Genomic DNA, 20,229 nt, shown 5'->3' with positions numbered 1-20,229 from the left:
TGTTCTCCGCTGTACTGCTGTGTGGGGGACATCAGTACACGAGTAATTAAGATATACTCGGCTAAACCTACTCCATCGGGTGAAATTGAAACCATGGAGAGAGAGAGAAAGAGAGAGAGAGAGAGAGAGAGAGAGAGAGAGAGAGAGAGAGAGAGAGAGAGAGAGAGAGAGAGCGAGAGAGAGAGAGAGAGAGAGAGAGAGAGAGAGAGAGAGAGAGAGGTGTGTTTCAATAAAGTCAACTCTAAGGGTGGTACGTGCCCCCCTTCCCCCCGCTGTTGCCAAGTCACGTATTATTTGCGAGAGGATGTAGACAGAGGAGTGACAGACAGCCAGTAACATCATGTGAAAAAAGATTGAGGAGACTAAATAAACCCCTGTAGCCACACCCCTGTGCATGTACACACTCACACAATGTATATGAAAACACCAGACTATTGAGAACATCTGATGGTGAGCAGAACGTGATGTAGAAGCTCATTACGGAGTTATATGGCTAAAAGTAAAGGCTCATATTTCGGGTTATCTCGGACATGGTTGAGAAGAATTGGGGGAAAGGAACTTTGTCCTTGACCCTCTGAAGTCCATAAACCGCGACTTGGAGGAGAAAGGGATTGTACCCCGGGAGCGGAGCTGCCGTACTGCCGCCGAGCTCCCCGCGGCGGAGCTGCCGGACTGCTTCCGAGATCCCCCTCAACGGACCTGCCAGCTTCGGCGGCAGTTCAGCTCCCGGAGTACACCCGCCGGAGCAGCCGGAAAGCTTTGGCGTTAGTTTATGCATATCTCACTCAAAATATCATGTACCTGCAGATTTTTTGAGGGAAGTTTGTATGTGTGTGGGAGCACCAGAGACACTAAACCTCACCCCAAATCCCAGGAAAAGTGTTATTTTCATAATATGTCCCCTTTAAGCATTGGGGGACCATGAGCTCAGTCCCCTGCAGACATGTCCTCCAACACACACACAACAGTGGAGTCTCCATTCACCTCTTTGTCAGTTTGTGGAGGGAGGATAGTACTAGAGGCCGGCGACAACTTTTGACGCGAGGCATGCTGATTAGACCGGATATAGTATTTGGTTTAAAACAACCACTATAACGTTATATGGTGATGTTTAATAACGGAGTTGGAGCGTCGGTCGAAGCGTTGGCTGCTGGTGTGTGACTAAAAAGCTGTGATTCTAATGGGCTTTGTTACGCTTTGTTGCGCTTTGTCACGCGGTTAAAAAGCTGCGGCAAATTCAGTTTTAATTCAGTGCGGCATGGTTTGACTCGGCGTGGGCCAAAAGTGTCAATGGAGGAGGGGAGCAGAACAGCCAAGTCACTTTCAGCGCTCACAGCATTCAACCAGAAGGACGCGTTGAGGTGACGAATACTACCCAATCACAGCACATTACACCCTAATGTGCTGTCATTGGGTAATTATCTACGGGTCTCTACGACTACAGGAGCAGGCAGTCTGTCCACACGCAATGCTCGCACTCACACACTTGCGTGTGTTTATGGTAACGTGTGCGTTAACATAACTATCAAAACATTAACATGGACATGCACTATGGAGCACAGTTAATGGTGAGCAGTTTGGTGATGATGAAGCTCATTGCAAAATGTGTTTTAAATGTTTGTTTGAAATTTGCTACAATAGATTTAGCTACTTGACCAAATGTGTAATTGCATGTTGAATCATTTGGATACACTTTTGTAACGTAAGATCTTCCATAGGGTTAGCCTAGCAGGTTTCACATATTTATGATTTATTTTCAAAGCAAATGTATTTTGTCAGATTGATATAATTACAATTTACAATATTCTGCATAGAGTACTTCATTACAACATTTTCAAAGTTAAGGGCTCTGATATCAGTATCTACTATGATAAGCTTGTATAACCTGATTTAAAACAGAAGTGGGAAAAGCTATTTATGTCAATGTTTTGAATGATAAGCAAATGAGGGGTAGAAACCCCCACCTGGACACTCATTGGCCACTTCTTGCTCCTTTTATATTGACCTTCTTGTAATTTAACAAATGCTTTTATCCTGATTTACAAAAAAAGTAAATGAAAGAAGCAAGAAACAATGTTTAATCTTCACTCAACCAATAAAACATCACAATATGTCCTTCTCTCACCATAGACATCCTGGTGAGTGTGTGTGGTTGATCTCAGCAGCCTCATGTAAAGCAGCCTCCCTCCTCTTACTGATTGGATGCTGGGATGTGGGTGAGGCTGCATGCCTGCGGTGCAATGAAGCCACACAGGTTGACCCAGCCGTCACTAGGGTTGGCCATCGTTTGGATTTTAACAATTCTGATTCAGATTCTGATTATGCTTATCGATTTAGATTCTGGAATTTCTGATTCTTTGAGGGGCGGGGAAAAAAAACGGACAGGTTGCCGTGGGTCGTAACCACGGTGATAGCACCCCCCCTTTCTTCCTAAAACTCTCAGCCCGAAATGGGCTCAATGGCACCGTCACTCTTTGGGTGCCTAAATGTCGGGGTATTAACCTCTGCGATCACCATGTAACCATCATGTGCATCTGCCCACGAACAGAATAAGTTTGCACAGGTTTTGCATCGTGCAGAACACGTCATTGTTATTTACATAATGGAGCCAGGCCGATTTTGTTGCCAGGGTGCAACGCCTGTAGTGGCAGTAAGCCCGATTCCGACCCTGCAGTAAACCTGTTTTATACACAATAAAACAAATAGCTTATGACAGGTGAAATCACATGAACAGGTAAACACAGGCACGTCTATCCGTCAAGCTGGCAGTCAGTATCCATAGCAGCAGCTAGAGTTCTCGCAACAAAATTGTAATTGATTATAATTATTTGGTTAATGATGTATCAAAGTACTTTTTTTCTTCTGAAGATGATTTCACCAATGTTGATACATTTATAATCAGTGAGGTGAAGGGAAAAAAAAAACTATTTCCTGAACATGTAGCCTATAGTTTGGAGTTGGATCTTTTGCTGAACAATAACCCAATATACTCCTGTGATGTGGAAGTTAAAATAGGTGGATATTCAAATGATAATTTGAGATATCATCTTTCTAACGTAGATCTCTATCTCTATCTCTCTCACACACATGCACGCACGCACGCACGCACGGCTGAGGATGCAACAATGACAACAAGACTTGGTAGTACTCTGTCACCCAGCCCACATGAGAAGAAGCCACCACCCACATGAGAAGGAAAGCCAGCATCCTTCTCTTCGGCAAAGAACATAAAGAACTGTTTCAGGAAGTGTTTCATCATTCATGTCCGGACTCATCGAAACGGTAAGTCGAAGAATACTTTGTCGTGATACATCCTCTCCTGGGTGGGTTTATTCCACCATTTCTTTGCTTTATATTCAGGTGTTAAGTGTAAGATCCTCATTTCATACAGTTCACACTTTCTGCTTTACACACAGGGAGTTTCAGGTTAGAGTTGGTCGCCAACCTTTAGCTAGGCTAGGTAGGCATAGTGCCCCATGCGAGCACCATGATGGAACACAAGGGGACTGTGGGGGTCCAGCCCAGGCCTTCTGGCCTCCTCAATTCATCTGATTGGAGAATGAAAAATAACGCAAATGGTGTCAGGAACCTTTTCTGCTCGGAGTCCAGGGAGCTCCGGCATAATACATGATTGAGGCCTAAAAAAAAATTTTGTTTGGTTCCGGTTTCCGACCGACCCTGTCCATTTGTGTGCGACCCAAATTATTTTATGAGCTTTAAAAAAAAAAAAAAATGTAATTTTTTTTTTAATTTTTTTTATGTAAACTATAATTACGTTTTTGTACAGCACCTCTTCATTCTGTACAAGGATGAGCGCATTCTCTCGTTTTTAAATGAAAACAACCTACTTATCATTCGCTGCCGCTGGAAAAAATAAAATAAAAAAATAAAATAAATTCCCTACCTACCCATGACCTCAACTGACAACCAACAGGAACCAAACTTTTTTTTTTTTTAGGCCTGAGCGGGAAGCGCTCAGCAAAGTAAAAGAGGCGGGGAAAACACTTCCTCATTGATAATTGAATCTCACGTTTGTGCACACAACCACACAATGTGTGTGTGTGAGTTACCATAACTATCAAAACATTAACCCTAGACTATGGAGAACATCAAATGACGAGCAGAATGGCAATGTAGAAGCTATATGGCCAAATGTGTTTCAAAACCTGTTTTTGAAATTTGATTTACCTGAAGACATGTGATTGCATGTTTTAGAATTAAGTTTAACTTTTGTAATGTATATGTTGTTCCCAGATGGAGATGATATTTTTATTGCTGGGATTTCTCTTCTTTGTCAAAGGTAAGAAAATATTTCAGTTGTAAGAGTTCTAACTGTAATAACTTCAGCTGTTACTCTAATAACCTAACATCAGAATTGAATCAGAATTGCCAGAATATTTGCAAATTCTGGTAAGATTACTCCAAATATTAATAGCCTTATCGACTTTGTATGTAACCATACCGATAGGTTTGATGTGGGCACATCTAATGCATTGTCCGAGGGCAACATTTACCACACCCTTCAGCCTGTAGTTCCTCATTCTGCATTATTGCAGACACATCAAGATTAGTAGAGGTGCAGGTAAAAGACATCAGGAAATCTTTCATACCTTCATACCAAAGATGACACAACATAACATAGCATACCGGTCATACCCTTACAAAGGTTGGCCAAGGTCCATCTCAAAGTCTGCGTGGATTTTCATGGCAAAAACTAACAAGCAAGACAATATATGTAAACAACTCTGACTCCAGCAAGCGTTGCCAAATGAGCAGCAAAATATACACATACTAGGGATAGTTGTTTGGTAACACGTGGTTACGTGGGTGTGGTGTTCTGTCTGCGTGTTGCAGTAACGTGATGTGGAGGCTATGGGGAGATACAGTTTGGATCATTAGTTTCAGACTTGACGTTCTCTCTCTCTATATAAGTTACAACCTTTCTCTTTCAGGTTGTACTGGCCTTACTCTTTATGGAGAGGTCGGAGGGACGGCCGTATTTCAATGCAACTCAACTATGGAGAACATCAATTCTATTTACTTTCAAGGAGGCCCAGGTTTTACTGATTTTATAATTGGATATCATAAGACGAAGAACCTCACTGAGCCCAGTCGACCTGACACCTACTTGAACCATGTGGATAAAACGGTAACCTTTTGGAATCTAACCGTCTCAGACGAAGGGACATACAAATGCGTCATAGACCATGGGGTCGGCCGTGGAATTACTGAAGACACTACAACAAGACTCATCCTAATTGGTAGGCCGCCGTTCACTCATTCCCACTCTCAACAAGAACATCGGTAACAAAAATAGATCATACCTATTACATTCAACCGCTCCAATCAGTTTGTTTTGAAATGCATAAATGTGGGCAGATCAACTCTTAAATGTAGGTATTGTATATTTTATGTAAAGCATGTAACTTTTTCCAGTGTTTCTATAAAACATAAAGTTGATTTTCAGACCTGGATTCATTTCAGATTTGACCTCTGGAACTAGGCAGAGGGCGAACACATGTCAGGCTGACAATTTCAATTTGTTTCACTCGAGTTTTCTACAGGCATTAGATCTATTGTGTTTATTTTTACGCTTTTATTAAACAAACTCTTTTTTATGAAAGTCAAACATGAAGAAATAGGGGATAAGGCTATCCTTTGCGTGCAGTTTGAGTACCTCACATCAGAATTGACAGAACAATGGTAGGTTTCTAACTCTGACTCTAGCTCCTCCAGCTGCCAGGAGATTTCTGCGGACTACCACCACTGGAAGGATTGGGTTTGCGATGATTGGAATCTCCATAGTGAACTTTACAATGTGCATAATATAAGGCTGTGGGGCACAACTCCTCACAGTTAAACTGTACTTGCTGTTAAAGTACTATGAACCATTCTTGGTCGGACCCCTCATCTAAGACCACTTTGCCTTGGAAGACCCTACCAGGAGCACTATGCTCCAGACAGCACAGCCCTCAGGTTCATAGGGGCACACAAACCTCTCCACCACGATAAGGTGATGGTTCCCAGAACCATGTCAACTATATTAATTATAAATTCCAAAACTTTCCTCCTTGAAGGGAACTCTGTTGCATTCGGTAATCGACTTGTATGGTTTATTAAACTCTTAATTCGCTAACTACGCTGTTGGCTCTTTGTTTTATGCGTCGGGACCCTAGTCATTCTACTTCAGAGATTTGATGCTATTCTGAGCAATATTAGTGGTTAAGAAATGCTGATTTGGAAGCGTTCGCCGCCCCAAGCCAAAGCACTATTAGCCATTTGTCTCAAAAAAAATTCTCAACGGCTTATTTTACCTGTTTTCATACGGAAATAGACCCTGGGTTGGATTTTCGCCGGACTAACACTTTAAGGAAACATGAAGTAGCCTAAAGAAATTGGTAAAACGAATGGCCTTGGGCATTAGGGTAATAAAACAAATAGGCCCATATCTTACGGCAGGATTGAATTGGCAGTGCCGGGATATTCAGACGAAAGTTAACCTAACCTTTACCATCGGTTCGCATATAGGCTAAGGCTAATATATTAAAATGACAGGGCTCTATACTGCAGACAGACAGACATATTTAAGCACTGGCAAGAAAATGATCACCTACGCAATACATTTTCTTTTTTGAATTTAAATGAAAAAGTTGGGGGCACAAATGCTGCTAGCGGGAAATGTTGTAGTGAGCCGTGAAAGTTGTTAAAAAATATTTTGTTTTTAAATTGTCTGGGGGGTCTAGATACACAGCAGATGGAAGACCTCATCTCTGTTCTTGTGTTCTTTTCACCTGACCAGAGCGCCCTCCGACGCCCAGTATAAAGACCCAGCCACTGTGTAACGTCAGTTGTGCTCTGAGGTGTACCGCGGACACCACCGATCTGGGACCGGTCTCCTACGAATGGAAGAAAGACGAAGGAGAGTGGACCGAGGGTGACGCGCTGAAGAATATCAGCAGTTCTGATACCCCTGAGAAGTTCTTCTGCAGGCTGCAGACCCGTGTGAGGACCAGCAACACCAGCCTGCCCATGGAAAATCCACTCTATAAACCAGTACCAGGTATGTCACCGCTGAAGGGTCGTATGAAGGTCATTTTGTTGCAAAGGCTTTAATTTGTAGAATAGTATTTGGGAAGTTGTAAGTTTGCTCTCAATTTGTATTTTGAAATGTAGAATTGGATAACAAATCCACACACACGTGTCAGACTGTGGCATCTGCGCACCTTGACCTTTGCAAAAAATAGGATAGGATCGGATCGGATAGGTTTTGTGAATTTGTTTCTTAATACTGTAGGCATTGTGTACGCAATGTCTAGCAAACATTATCACTTTTCCAGTAGGTTACTTAAACAGGCGGTTTCTTTTTCTCTGTTAGGCCGAACCCTAGCCTGTTCACCTCAAACATCCAAACTCTCAGTATAATACAAAAGGAGAGCCAAATCATAGCCTTAACATTCTCATTGGGTATTCTCCTGTCCCCTTTGGCTCTAACTTGAGAAGTCTTGATTATATTAGCCTTCCTCTACCTGACTATGAATGCCAACCTCTGTCTTGATTTTATTGATCCATTTTAATTTGCCAATTGGGACGGTCAGTTGGGACAGTCGGTTAGGAACCAGCGAAATCATCCATCTGCGTGAGTTGTTTCATACCCCTCAGGTTGAGACAAATTATTAACATTGTGTGTGTTAGCAAGCTGATGCCATGATGGTACCTTTTATGTTTATTTCCATTTCCTCTCCTTGCAGATGTTGGGATGATTATCGGAATAATTATTGCCATATTATGCATTTTTGCTCCAATTGCAGTAATGGCTCTGGTGAAGTGTTGTAAGTATCCATTCAATCACCGTTTTCTCTCTTTTTACTCTCACTAGCTCTAGGTCTCATTCAATTTATAGATATATCCTAGATCTATATCGTACGTATATGTATATTGTGGCAGACTGCAGGGAGGAGTGAGGGGAGTGGTAGGTCTAGCAACCTGCTGGCTCCACCCCAAAGCCTTACATGGACTTCCTCCCTTTAACGAGGCAAGCCTGGGGATCGTTAAGCAGGGGTGCTTGGGCTCAAGAGGGCGAGTAAAGAGACACGGGAGGCGAGGAAGGCTAGGGCAAGCAAAGGACAGGCAGATTGTGCCTGTCAGGCTAGAAGTGTGGTGCGGCCTAAAAGGGAAAGAGATAGGTTGAAAGTGTTGGACTGTATCCTAGAAGAGGTGGATGACCCTTTTCCCACCCTGGTTTGGTTTACTAGGTAAATAAACCATTCTGCATTGGAACTGCTCTGTGTCATTTTATCTATTCAACTTGGTGGCGTGAAAACCCCACACCCACAGGCCCGCTACAATATATATATAAACATACTGATGAAAACATAGCAAATATAGAATAACTACATGGAGGGACGGCATTGGCTGTTCAATGGATAGACTTAGAATATTTGACCATGAAAGGTTTCACAAACTGGAATACTAGTGTCCCCAATGTTGACCTAGCCTTTATTCCTGATCCAGGTCCGAGCAATCCACTTTCTATGTTAATCCTCGGGAATGATTTTCTGAGGAGACGCATATGTGAGTATTCTTTTGGCCAAATGCCCCCCCATATACTTATCTGAGCTATGGAAGATCATTTGTGACTTGCATTTACTTTAAATTACCTCATTCTGCAGTGGTGTTTCAAAGCCAAATTCCAAATGGTCTTTTTTTATGATTCAGCATATGTAGGCCTAGAGTATGTGATAGATAGACTAGAGCACCCCCAACTGTACAGCATCAGCCTGGTGTTAAGCTACACAAACCGGCTGAATCCCTTTTAGTTTAAAAAGTCGCCTGTTGGCGATGTTCAGTTCATCCCTGAGCCTCTGTTTAACATGGGCTTTTGTTCATTCCGTTGTTTCTCCTCAGTTTGTAACCAGCAACGACCCCAATCAATCCCACAAGCCGATCCAGTATCAGCAACCGAAGAAGTCGCAGGTGAGTCACTGTGGTTACCAAGAAAAAAATGAAATGCTTGAAAGATGACTGATTATAAACTGTAGACAAAAGGTAAGTATTGTTGAAATATCGTTGTACCGTTGCCAAAATGTAATATTTTTCTGCATAAATGTATTCTTTCATTAAAGAGGGCACAGCAGAGGTGACCCGGCCGTAAGCCTTCTAACAGTAATCCACTTAAGATGTTATTTATGCCCTTCCATGTTTGTTTCCAGAACGTGAGATTTTCGTGCCTCAGCCGCCCGGTGAGTCTCTGGGGTCATGACATTCGAAACAATCAAGAACAGTAAAGAAAGCAATTCAACTACTAACTATACTATTGTTTAAATATTTTTTCTCTCCGTAATAGAGCATGTTTCTTGCTATCCATCGGGAAAAAAGCCCATCACAAACCATAGCTCACATACTGCGCTGTAATAGCGAGCCAAAAACCATGGCAACACGCACAAACAAGCTGTAGCCACTCAAACCAGGCTGAGGGCCGAGTGGATCTATAGGTAGCTGGCACAGAACCCACCCACGACCCAAATGGGCCGTCCATACATAAATAAGATCACTAAACAAGACGAGACTTGCTAATAGGGGCTAGGCCTGAGTTAATATACCTCATTGATAATGCTTTTCTAAATCCATCTGGCGAAAGCGCCTTTTTCAGGTCTAAAACATGCTATGTAGACACAGGCCCCCTAACTAGGCCACTCTACGCATCAAGTTCAAATTGCCAATATAAGCCGTTTCAAAACAATCATTTACTGATATCACAGGTGAGGGTGTCTATTTCAGATGTATGATGGACGGATCTACTACTAGTTTCCTAGTAACCAGAGAGAAAAAACATTAAGATGAATGAATGACACGCACAGGTGCTTTTTGAACCGACCCTGGATTGCATATTTTCATCGCATGATTCGATTGCCTTTTTCAATAAATAGTTTTACTATCATACCTCATTCATCCTCCCGAGTCGTACCGTAACTGAAGAACGCCTCTGCTACAATGGCGAGCTGAAACTTACTAGAACAAGATCCAAATTTGGAAATAAACTAACTAAAAAGTATTATGGCTTTGGGTGTGAATTGCATGTGTTTTTGTTTCTTTCACAGTTGAGGATTTGGAGATGGAAACGTTGAATAATACAAATTAAAATGAAAACATGTAAGTAGTCACCCAGAGTGGCCTCTACGTTGTTGCCGTCTGCGCATCTACTAGGCCGCCACTGAATGTCCAACACCTGGAACACGTTGATGGGACTACAGACCACTCCATGTTGCTCTCAACAAGAGCAATGAGGTCGCTGCACTCACCGGATCATTTGTCAATATTCCAACAAAGATCAGACACATGGATGTCTGCTGCAACACACGCGTGGCTGAAAGTGGACAATGACTTCCTGTTTTCCACACAGGTTGATGGAATTAGCCTTTGATGCAACGTAGGGGATGTTTTAGATTTTTTAAAGAATTTATTTAACTTGCTGTTTTTTGATTGTTTTGTTGTCCTGGGACAAACTGATCAAGTGGAGCTATCTAGCCTTCTCAATCTTCTGTGGGGCTAACGCCACTGCATTGAAATAACCTATCTGGATTTCTTGCCCCTGAATTTAATTTCAGCTTTATTTTTCAATGTTAAAAGAACAGTCTTCCCTGGCGCTGTTTCGGTGGCTTCTCTCATAAAAAGCTACAGTCAGTGTTTAATGGCGTTGATTTACCTTTGAGCATTTCCTATTATAGGCTACTGTGTAAAATGCTGTTTAGAATTAATATTTATGTCAAGAAAGAAAGAACCAGCGAGTGACGCTCTTATTCCTGCTCTCCTTGCTTCTAGCTTCTAGGATCGTGGGGATTTTTGACACTTATTACAAGATGAACCTTAAAATATGACTTAGGCAAATATGCTATGGGGCTAACAACATAAAAAAACTTGTTTCTGTACCTTTTGCTTGATCTGGTCTGTATGTTGTTGTTCCCTGCGCCCATATTTAGTACTCTGTAAGACTTGCCCATTTACAAAAATAGCCAGGAAACCACACCGTAACCACACCGCAAACTACAGGCAGGTTTATGTAATGAGCTCCATCCGGCTCATCTGGGTCAATATGGGCCGTCTATGGACTGAATGGATGCGAGGTGACTGTGAGATTCACACATAATAATTAACAAAATAAGCATGAGCAACTTTGTTGTAATTTTATAACTTTACTGTACACATAACAGTGTGTGCCGATAAGTCAATGGGCTATGTTTTTTTTTTTTTTGTTATTTCAAAAGGTATGGTTAGTCTGTAAATAGTTTTGGAATTGATTAGTTGGGTATGTTGACCCTGGTTAAAGTCCAGTTTATAGCTGTTTTTTATTGTGTGGTATATTTGCACTCCAAACTCTGTAAAACCAGTAAAGCTACCTCGTTGGGGTCTCATGGTTTAGGCCCAAAATATTTAACTGATATGCTTCCAAAATATAAGCCTTCTAGACCACTAAGATACTAAGAGACCAATCTGTTAATTATCCCCAGAGTAAACACGAAACATGGGAAAGCAGGATTTAGTTACTATGCAACAAATAGCTGGAATAAATTCCCTGAGGATTTAAGATTTGCCACAACTCTGAGCACCTTTAAAATAAGACTGAAGACTTTTGTTTGCTTTAGCTTTCTGCTAAATCTTAAACACATTGCACTTTCTAAAAAGCTTTTTTAACTTTGCCTTTATTTTCTATTTTAATACTAAAATGCCTTTTTAACTTTCTATTTTACTAATTTCTTTGCATGTTTTCTTTTACGTATCTATTATTTTATTTTATTGTATGACAAAGTTCATATGTGAAGCACTTTGAGTCTGCCTTGTGTATGAAAAGTGCTGTATAAATAAAGTTGCCTTGCCTTGCCTTATGGCAGGGAACATTGCTTCAGTGAATAAACATAACGTCAATAAAACTTTGATAGCCTACATTAACTCGTCCTTGAATCGATTTCTGCATGAGTAATTTTCCCCGGAAAAGGGGGTGATAAGAAACAAAACTTCAATGTTCCGACACTACTTCAAGAGGTCGACAAACTAGGTGTATTGTGATTGTCTTGATTGAGGGGCTCCTGTCGGCAGAAGTTACATTTACCATTCAGTTCCTTAGAAAATATTCTAATAAAATGTAAGTAATTAAACCTTTACTATGTAACTTAGTGCCTTAACAATATTAAAATCAATATACAGTATCTGAACAAGTAAATTCATCCACTTTTGTGACGGTACGTTATCTTAACCATGTCTATCTGAAGAAGCTCCCTCCGTCATCATAGGACAAGATGGTCCTCAAAATAGAAGCCATCCTGCCGGCTGTTGGCTCTTAGCACTAGTGCGCTAAAACGAAGACACATAACAGAACGCCTTGTAGGAGCCAATGTTTCAAACACGAACTGCGATCCTATGCTACATGTCTTTCCCTCCCTTTCAACCCGAGATCTTTTAAACGGTTTGGGATCAGAGGCCCCGGAACTGGTGGGTCCAAATTGTGCAGCCACACAAAAAATAGAATATATACATTTGTCCATGTCATGGCGTGGCAGTGGTGGTTGCAGCATGACCTAGACCTATTCACAACATTGTAGCTTTGAATTACAAGTCTGCTCTTGCCTCTTGGTCATGATGTCACGTGCACCAGCCAATCGGAAGCGTCGGCCACAGGGTAGGCTACAAACCAGAAAAAGTAGAGGCCACGCGAGAGCAGCTCTCTGACCAAGCACCACTCTTACCTTGCAAATCGCTGTGCACTGCTGCTTTACCTTCATCTGTATTTGTTCCTAAAAAAAATCTAGACAAACTATACAAAGGTGAGGCTCCACTGATTCAAACAGTCCCAACCACTCTAACCTGACCGGAAGCACACTTCAACACCCTGGCAGATGCCTGCTGCAGTTCTTCTGCCAATACGACTCAAACCTTTGAACCCATTGCAGGGAAGAGATGCCCTGATTGGTCTGAAATGAGACAACAGCAGTCAACTCGGAACAGATATTATCACAGAGGACACATTTTTAGTTGTTGATAAGAAACATGATGTGACTTATAAACCATGACCTACAGTTTTACATTTACAGACTAAATAGCTCCGTACAATTTATACATCTATGATGGAACCTCATCCCTTGGCTACTCGATGCTGACGATGAGCCCATTTTGGAAGTACCTTCTGACACAGTGTATAATAGTTCACACGCTGGAGTGATTGTAGCAGACCAGACCAGACAAGCGTCAGGATTCCCAGCGACCACAGCCTCCTATCCACTTCCTCATGACCTTCAGTCTTGAGGACAAACCCAGGCACACTCCTTTATTTGAGATGATCTCAGGAAGCAACAATGCAAGGCCTCGGTTATACCCCGTCGTGGTAATTTCTTCAAGGGATATTACGTCTCTAGGACGGATGAGACTTCTAAATGCAAAAAAGCCCATAAAAGTTGTAGACAATTAACCTATTTCAATGTATGCTTACACTAGACCCTCTCTAGCAGAGTGAGTCCAGAATACAGTTAGACAGAGCTATTTAAACAGCTTCAAACCCTCCCCACAACAACAGATGTAAATCATCAAATCAGATAATGTTTACCCAATACATGTTGACTCAAGTAAAAGAATGCATAAGGGGATGCCTTCAACCTTGTGACCGGTTCACCCCAAGCACAATAGACGATACAGGAAACAGGAAAAACTGCTCAAGATGACTTAAAGGAAATCCCACCCCCTGCCCCCCTCTGATTACAACACAGGCCCTCCCATCCTCGTCTATAGTGATGAATAAGGAAGTGTGCTCTCATTCAAACACTTTACAGACTGATGGGTGCAGCAAACCGGTAAGTTCAAAAATAGTTTGAATTTTTATACCTTTGCTCCTGGGTGGATGTATTCAACCTTTTTTTTGTATAAGACTTGCATTTCATATAGTTCCCACTTTCAGCTTTACGTACGGGTTTTCAAGGCAGAGCTGTTCTAAGATGATACTTGAGTCCAAAGCAAAAGATGCTGGATTAGTTCCCCCTTGAGAGGAAGCTCAAGGCCCCCACAAACAAGTTCCTTCCTTTTGCAGGTATTGTGCACAAATACTTTTTATAATATGTTGGCTATAGTATGCATAGTGTGTGGAATTTAAAAAGGTTTGGAGCAGAATAAATAAATAACTATTCAAAGCATTCACCATTGCCGAGCAGTAGCCAAGGAATTATGATCGCGGGAGCCACGGGGCTGCTAGATTGTTTATGAATATACATATAAGTCAATCCAATGTCTTCACATTATTATATTAATCTCACCAAGTGCCTCAACGGATCCTGGGACGGTCGGCGGCACCGACATCGAGGCATTCGTGGTTGTGGGCAATATGATGTGCGTTTCCTGTGCGTGTGTGTGTGTGTGTGCGTGTGTTTAAATATGTGTGTGTTGCCAAGTCACGCATTGTTTGTGAGAGGATGTGTTGGGAGGGGTTGTGTCTAACAAAACCAAAATCAGGCGTCTCTTCTTTTTTCAGAAAGATTGAGGAGACTAAATAAACCCCTGTAGCCACACCCCTGTGCACATACACACGTGTGTGCGGCACCATTACTATCAACAGATTAACACCAGTCTATGGAGAACATCTAAGGGTGAGCAGAACGGTGATGTAGAAGCTCATTATGGACTTATATGGCCAAAAGTGTTTTATATTTGCTCCACTTGCTAAATTTGCTATTGCATGTTTAAGAATTAAGATTAACTTCTGTAATGTCATCTTTCCCAGATGAAGATGTTATTTATATTGCTGGCATTTCCCTCCTTTATCAAAGGTAACACATTTTTTAATATTTAAGAGTTCTTATAACCGTAATAATCGTAATCATTTGAGCTGTTACTCTCATAGCCTAATATCATGATTGAATCAATGACAATTGGTTGCAAACAACAAAACTTAAATTGGTTGATGACCCACATATGTGCACATTGTCCATGCTTCCACAAGGGATTCATAACGGACGAAAAAAATCGCCACAGTATTCATTCCTCTCTGCTGAACGCAGGTGGAGATCTTCTCGTGGCGTCAGACTACTTTTTCTAGTCTACCTTCAAAACACTACCGGTAGTTCCTCATTCTGCAACATGATGCAACAACAAGACATCAGGCGATCTTTTAAACCAAAAGATGACACTACAATACCTAGGCTATATAAAAGACGTCCATCTCAAAGTGATTTTCCAAAATGAACCTCCCCTCTGGCATAATCTCTTTCAGAGTCGCAGGCAGTGTCGGTTTTCGTGGCAAAAACTAACAAGCAAGACAATGGGCCCTATTTTAACGGTCTGAAACGCAAGTGGGAAGCGCAAAGCGCAAGTAGCTTTGTGGGCGGTTCTACGGTGCTATCGCTATTTTACAGGCGGATAAATGACGCTTGCGCCACGGCGCAAGTGTCAAAAGGGTTGGTCTGAAGCAGCCTAGTTACCCGTGGGTGTGGTTTGGGCGTAACGTGCAACAAACCAATGAGAGTGCCAGCTCCCATCCCCTTTAAGAGCCATGAGCGCATTTGAATCGGACGAGTTGATATTTTGACAGCGCGTCTGCAGTCTCCGAGAATTTCATACTGCAAATGGCTTAGTTTATTGCCAAATAATATGGCATAATTCACACATGGAATATACTGAGTCCTCAAATAAATTTCGGCAAAGAAAACGTATGATAGGCTATAACATATGATATGCGGTAACTGTGGTTCTATTTAATGATATACGCAATACATTATAAACATTGTTTCTTATCAGTATTGTATGCTATCCTAATATGCATGTGTCCCCGCGGTAATATAGGCCTACATTGCCATTGATTGTATTATGCGTTACGTGTTTGGTTTGCCCAAGTGAAGGAGTTCAAGTACCTCAGGGTCTTGTTCGCGAGTGAGGGAACTATGGAGCGTGAGATTGGCCGGAGAATCGGAGCAGCGGGGGCGGTATTGCGTTCGCTTTACCGCACCGTTGTTACGAAAAGAGAGCTGAGCCGCAAGGCAAAGCTCTCGATCTACCGGTCGATCTTCGTTCCTATCCTCACCTATAGTCATGAGGGTTGGGCAGTGGCGGCGCCAGAAATAATTTGTTGCAGTTGCTTAACAGTTGCTGTATGAATTCAAGAGGTTGCTGGTCAAAAAAAAAAACCTTGATCAAAACACCTGAATTTGGCAGAGACACGGCCGGGAAGACATTTTCGGCACGGGTTGGGGTGGTTGCGGTCCCGTACGAGGCAAGTTTACAGTACAGTAACAACACAGACTAATCGCACCACTGTGATTGAGTGTGATCGTATCATTTGACAGTTCAACGTGCGCTATCTTTCTCCCTCTCCCTCACACACGCACAGACATAAAGACGTAAAGACATAGAACAATATAGAGGAAGATCTTTAAGAAGGCCAACATGAAAATAGCCCAGCGGCATGTACACATTCACTGCTAGTCCAGGTGGCACTACAACGATAACAAACAACATAGTTCAATCAACAGCCCGTCAGCAGTCCCCCAACTACAAGGTTAGCTGTCCTGTCAATCGTGGTGAATTGCACATCTCAGACCCACCGTCGCCACGGTACATTCCAAAGCATTCACATTAGTTGCGCGATACGTCTCAAATGTAGGCCTATGTGGAACATTAATACAATAGTTGCTATTATTGTTGATACTATTATACTTCATAATACTTCTATTAAGGGCGGATCATACCAGGCTACGATAAACCCATCCTTTGGCATGAGCCAAACCTATAATCTAGTTCTACTTCAAAACAAAATCACATGGGCCCCAAGTCAATATGCTGCGACGGGCAAACTTAATAACCAAACGGCCTACCTTAAATCGATGTCTTGATCACAGGACTTCTTGCAATATTCCACTTTAATCCATACGGTTTAACACACCAACATTGCTAGCAAGCATGTGATAACATTGTATTGCTAATTCAGAACTGTGTAGGCTACAATATTTTCTTCCGTTTCTTGACCTCAGCATAACCCCCCTCCGAACAACTGCCAAGTCCAACACAAGTCTGGCTATTAACGAGCCCATCCTCAGCCTCGCCATCGCGAGTCGTGTTTGAACTTGATTTCTTTCGAAATAGTAAAAACTTGTCCATATTTTTTTAGCGCCAACGAGCCGGCAACGAACATCTCTGTCTGATAATCTCGCCGCGAGATGTCCGCATATTTGAAATGTTATTTATTTTTCGTAAGACTATGCTATTAATGAAATTATTGTTTCATGTACATTAAATAATAATTAATTAATATTGTACATATTGCTTGGGATAGTTTGTGTTAATTGTGTGTATGTGTTTTTTTTTAATCTGTTCATGTCACTTACAGAGTGTGCGCATGCCCAACGCTCGGGAACTGGGCACGGTGAGGGGGAGGGGAGGAGAGGAGAGTCCCAGGCTGACTCGTGTTCATTTGAACGACAGTCCAGTCACGGCCCTGAAATGTTGACGCTACTCACTGATTATGCACTTAATCTGGTGATTCATATGACAGGAATGGACTGTATGGTGACGGGTACCGCATTCGGCCATTGGTTTAGTTGAACTTATTTAATACCATTTTACGGAAAATGGCATTATTTCAAATATGTTGTTTGAGTTTGACAAAAAATCAGGGGTTGCTCTGGGGTTTCTGAGTAATTGCTTGGGGTTGCTATAGCAACGGCAAGCAACCGTTTGGCGCCGCCCCTGGGGTTGGGTGATGACCGAAAGGACGAGATCGCGGGTACAAGCGGCCGAGATGAGTTTTCTCAGAAGGGTGGCCGGCGTCTCCCTTAGGGATAGGGTGAGAAGCTCAGCCATCCGTGAGGAACTCGGATTAGAGCCGCTGCTCCTTTACTTAGAAAGGAGTCAGCTGAGGTGGTTCGGGCATCTGGTAAGGATAAGAAATACCATGCAAATTAAATTTAAATGAAGTGAAATTTCGAGGTTGAAAACTGGGCGCCTTAGAGCACACACGCGCGCCCGCATTCATTCATTATTTTTAACACTCACTCGCGGTAAAACAATGTTTTTCACGATCAAATAGGCCTACTCATCAATCCTAAAAGTTATGGGCATGTAGGCCTACACGATGTCTGTGTCAAGAAAATATGTGTTTGCTGTACGGTGTTTGCAGATGCATTGATTTAAAAGTACAACTTATTACCGCTGCATCAGCTGTTCTTTCCCAAATAATTTACCAAGAATGTGCGGCTAGGTAGATGAGAGAAGCAAAGTGTATGCGCGAGGTGCACAAGCAATCCGTATGCATCGCATGCGCATGTATGCATGCGCCCTTAAAATAGCGTCTGAACAACGCGCCACTGACTTTAAACCAGGTATTTCCTGGTCAGTAGCGCAATGGTATTCAGAGACGGCAAAATACCGTTTGCGCCAGAACACACCTCCTCCTTCCGCCGAACCGCCCCTTGCGGTGCATGATCAATCCCTAATTTACCGGCGAGCAGGGGCGGCGCCAAACGGTTGCTTGCCGTTGCTATAGCAACCCCAAGCAATTACTCAGAAACCCCAGAGCAACCCCTGATTTTTTGTCAAACTCAAACAACATATTTGAAATAATGCCATTTTCCGTAAAATGGTATTAAATAAGTTCAACTAAACCAATGGCCGAATGCGGTACCCGTCACCATACAGTCCATTCCTGTCATATGAATCACCAGATTAAGTGCATAATCAGTGAGTAGCGTCAACATTTCAGGGCCGTGACTGGACTGTCGTTCAAATGAACACGAGTCAGCCTGGGACTCTCCTCTCCTCCCCTCCCCCTCACCGTGCCCAGTTCCCGAGCGTTGGGCATGCGCACACTCTGTAAGTGACATGAACAGATTAAAAAAAAACACATACACACAATTAACACAAACTATCCCAAGCAATATGTACAATATTAATTAATTATTATTTAATGTACATGAAACAATAATTTCATTAATAGCATAGTCTTACGAAAAATAAATAACATTTCAAATATGCGGACATCTCGCGGCGAGATTATCAGACAGAGATGTTCGTTGCCGGCTCGTTGGCGCTAAAAAAATATGGACAAGTTTTTACTATTTCGAAAGAAATCAAGTTCAAACACGACTCGCGATGGCGAGGCTGAGGATGGGCTCGTTAATAGCCAGACTTGTGTTGGACTTGGCAGTTGTTCGGAGGGGGGTTATGCTGAGGTCAAGAAACGGAAGAAAATATTGTAGCCTACACAGTTCTGAATTAGCAATACAATGTTATCACATGCTTGCTAGCAATGTTGGTGTGTTAAACCGTATGGATTAAAGTGGAATATTGCAAGAAGTCCTGTGATCAAGACATCGATTTAAGGTAGGCCGTTTGGTTATTAAGTTTGCCCGTCGCAGCATATTGACTTGGGGCCCATGTGATTTTGTTTTGAAGTAGAACTAGATTATAGGTTTGGCTCATGCCAAAGGATGGGTTTATCGTAGCCTGGTATGATCCGCCCTTAATAGAAGTATTATGAAGTATAATAGTATCAACAATAATAGCAACTATTGTATTAATGTTCCACATAGGCCTACATTTGAGACGTATCGCGCAACTAATGTGAATGCTTTGGAATGTACCGTGGCGACGGTGGGTCTGAGATGTGCAATTCACCACGATTGAAAGGACAGCTAACCTTGTAGTTGGGGGACTGCTGACGGGCTGTTGATTGAACTATGTTGTTTGTTATCGTTGTAGTGCCACCTGGACTAGCAGTGAATGTGTACATGCCGCTGGGCTATTTTCATGTTGGCCTTCTTAAAGATCTTCCTCTATATTGTTCTATGTCTTTACGTCTTTATGTCTGTGCGTGTGTGAGGGAGAGGGAGAAAGATAGCGCACGTTGAACTGTCAAATGATACGATCACACTCAATCACAGTGGTGCGATTAGTCTGTGTTGTTACTGTACTGTAAACTTGCCTCGTACGGGACCGCAACCACCCCAACCCGTGCCGAAAATGTCTTCCCGGCCGTGTCTCTGCCAAATTCAGGTGTTTTGATCAAGGTTTTTTTTTTTGACCAGCAACCTCTTGAATTCATACAGCAACTGTTAAGCAACTGCAACAAATTATTTCTGGCGCCGCCACTGCCGGCGAGTGGCGCTGGTGGGAAAAGAACGTTTTGCGCCAGTTGTAAACTAGCAACGACACATGCGCCAGTGACTAAGTCACTTGCGCCGGATGCAAGATAGGGCCCAATATATA

At 42.4% G+C, this 20,229-nt stretch overlaps 1 protein-coding gene and 1 long non-coding RNA gene across 5 annotated transcripts in view; both read left to right on the top strand.

The window, feature by feature from the left end:
* The first annotated feature begins 2,903 nt into the window (after positions 1–2,903).
* LOC130380353 (uncharacterized) overlaps positions 2,904–20,229 on the top strand; it is a 48,225-nt gene continuing 30,899 nt past the window's right edge. For 2 of the 4 annotated variants that reach the window (XM_056587526.1, XM_056587525.1), the window contains exons 1-3: positions 2,904–3,282; positions 4,255–4,300; positions 4,953–5,261. In XM_056587526.1, coding sequence (XP_056443501.1) covers positions 3,262–3,282; positions 4,255–4,300; positions 4,953–5,261 — 376 coding nt within the window. In that variant the 5' untranslated portion in view covers positions 2,904–3,261. Of the gene's footprint in view, positions 3,283–4,254; positions 4,301–4,952; positions 5,262–6,799; positions 7,061–7,748; positions 7,830–8,511; positions 8,572–8,904; positions 8,974–9,209; positions 9,240–10,097; positions 12,354–20,229 lie in introns of those variants that run through there. The other 2 variants (XM_056587528.1, XM_056587527.1) reach the window with 2 other exon arrangements.
* On the top strand, positions 13,755–14,500 carry LOC130380360 (uncharacterized). The gene is made up of 3 exons (XR_008895288.1): positions 13,755–13,835; positions 13,940–14,068; positions 14,296–14,500. It is a non-coding gene; the product is annotated as an uncharacterized LOC130380360 (long non-coding RNA).

Source organism: Gadus chalcogrammus, chromosome 4 (assembly GCF_026213295.1).
Source record: "Gadus chalcogrammus isolate NIFS_2021 chromosome 4, NIFS_Gcha_1.0, whole genome shotgun sequence".
NCBI lineage: Eukaryota > Metazoa > Chordata > Actinopteri > Gadiformes > Gadidae > Gadus > Gadus chalcogrammus.
This window is presented reverse-complemented; position numbering and strand designations above follow the sequence as displayed.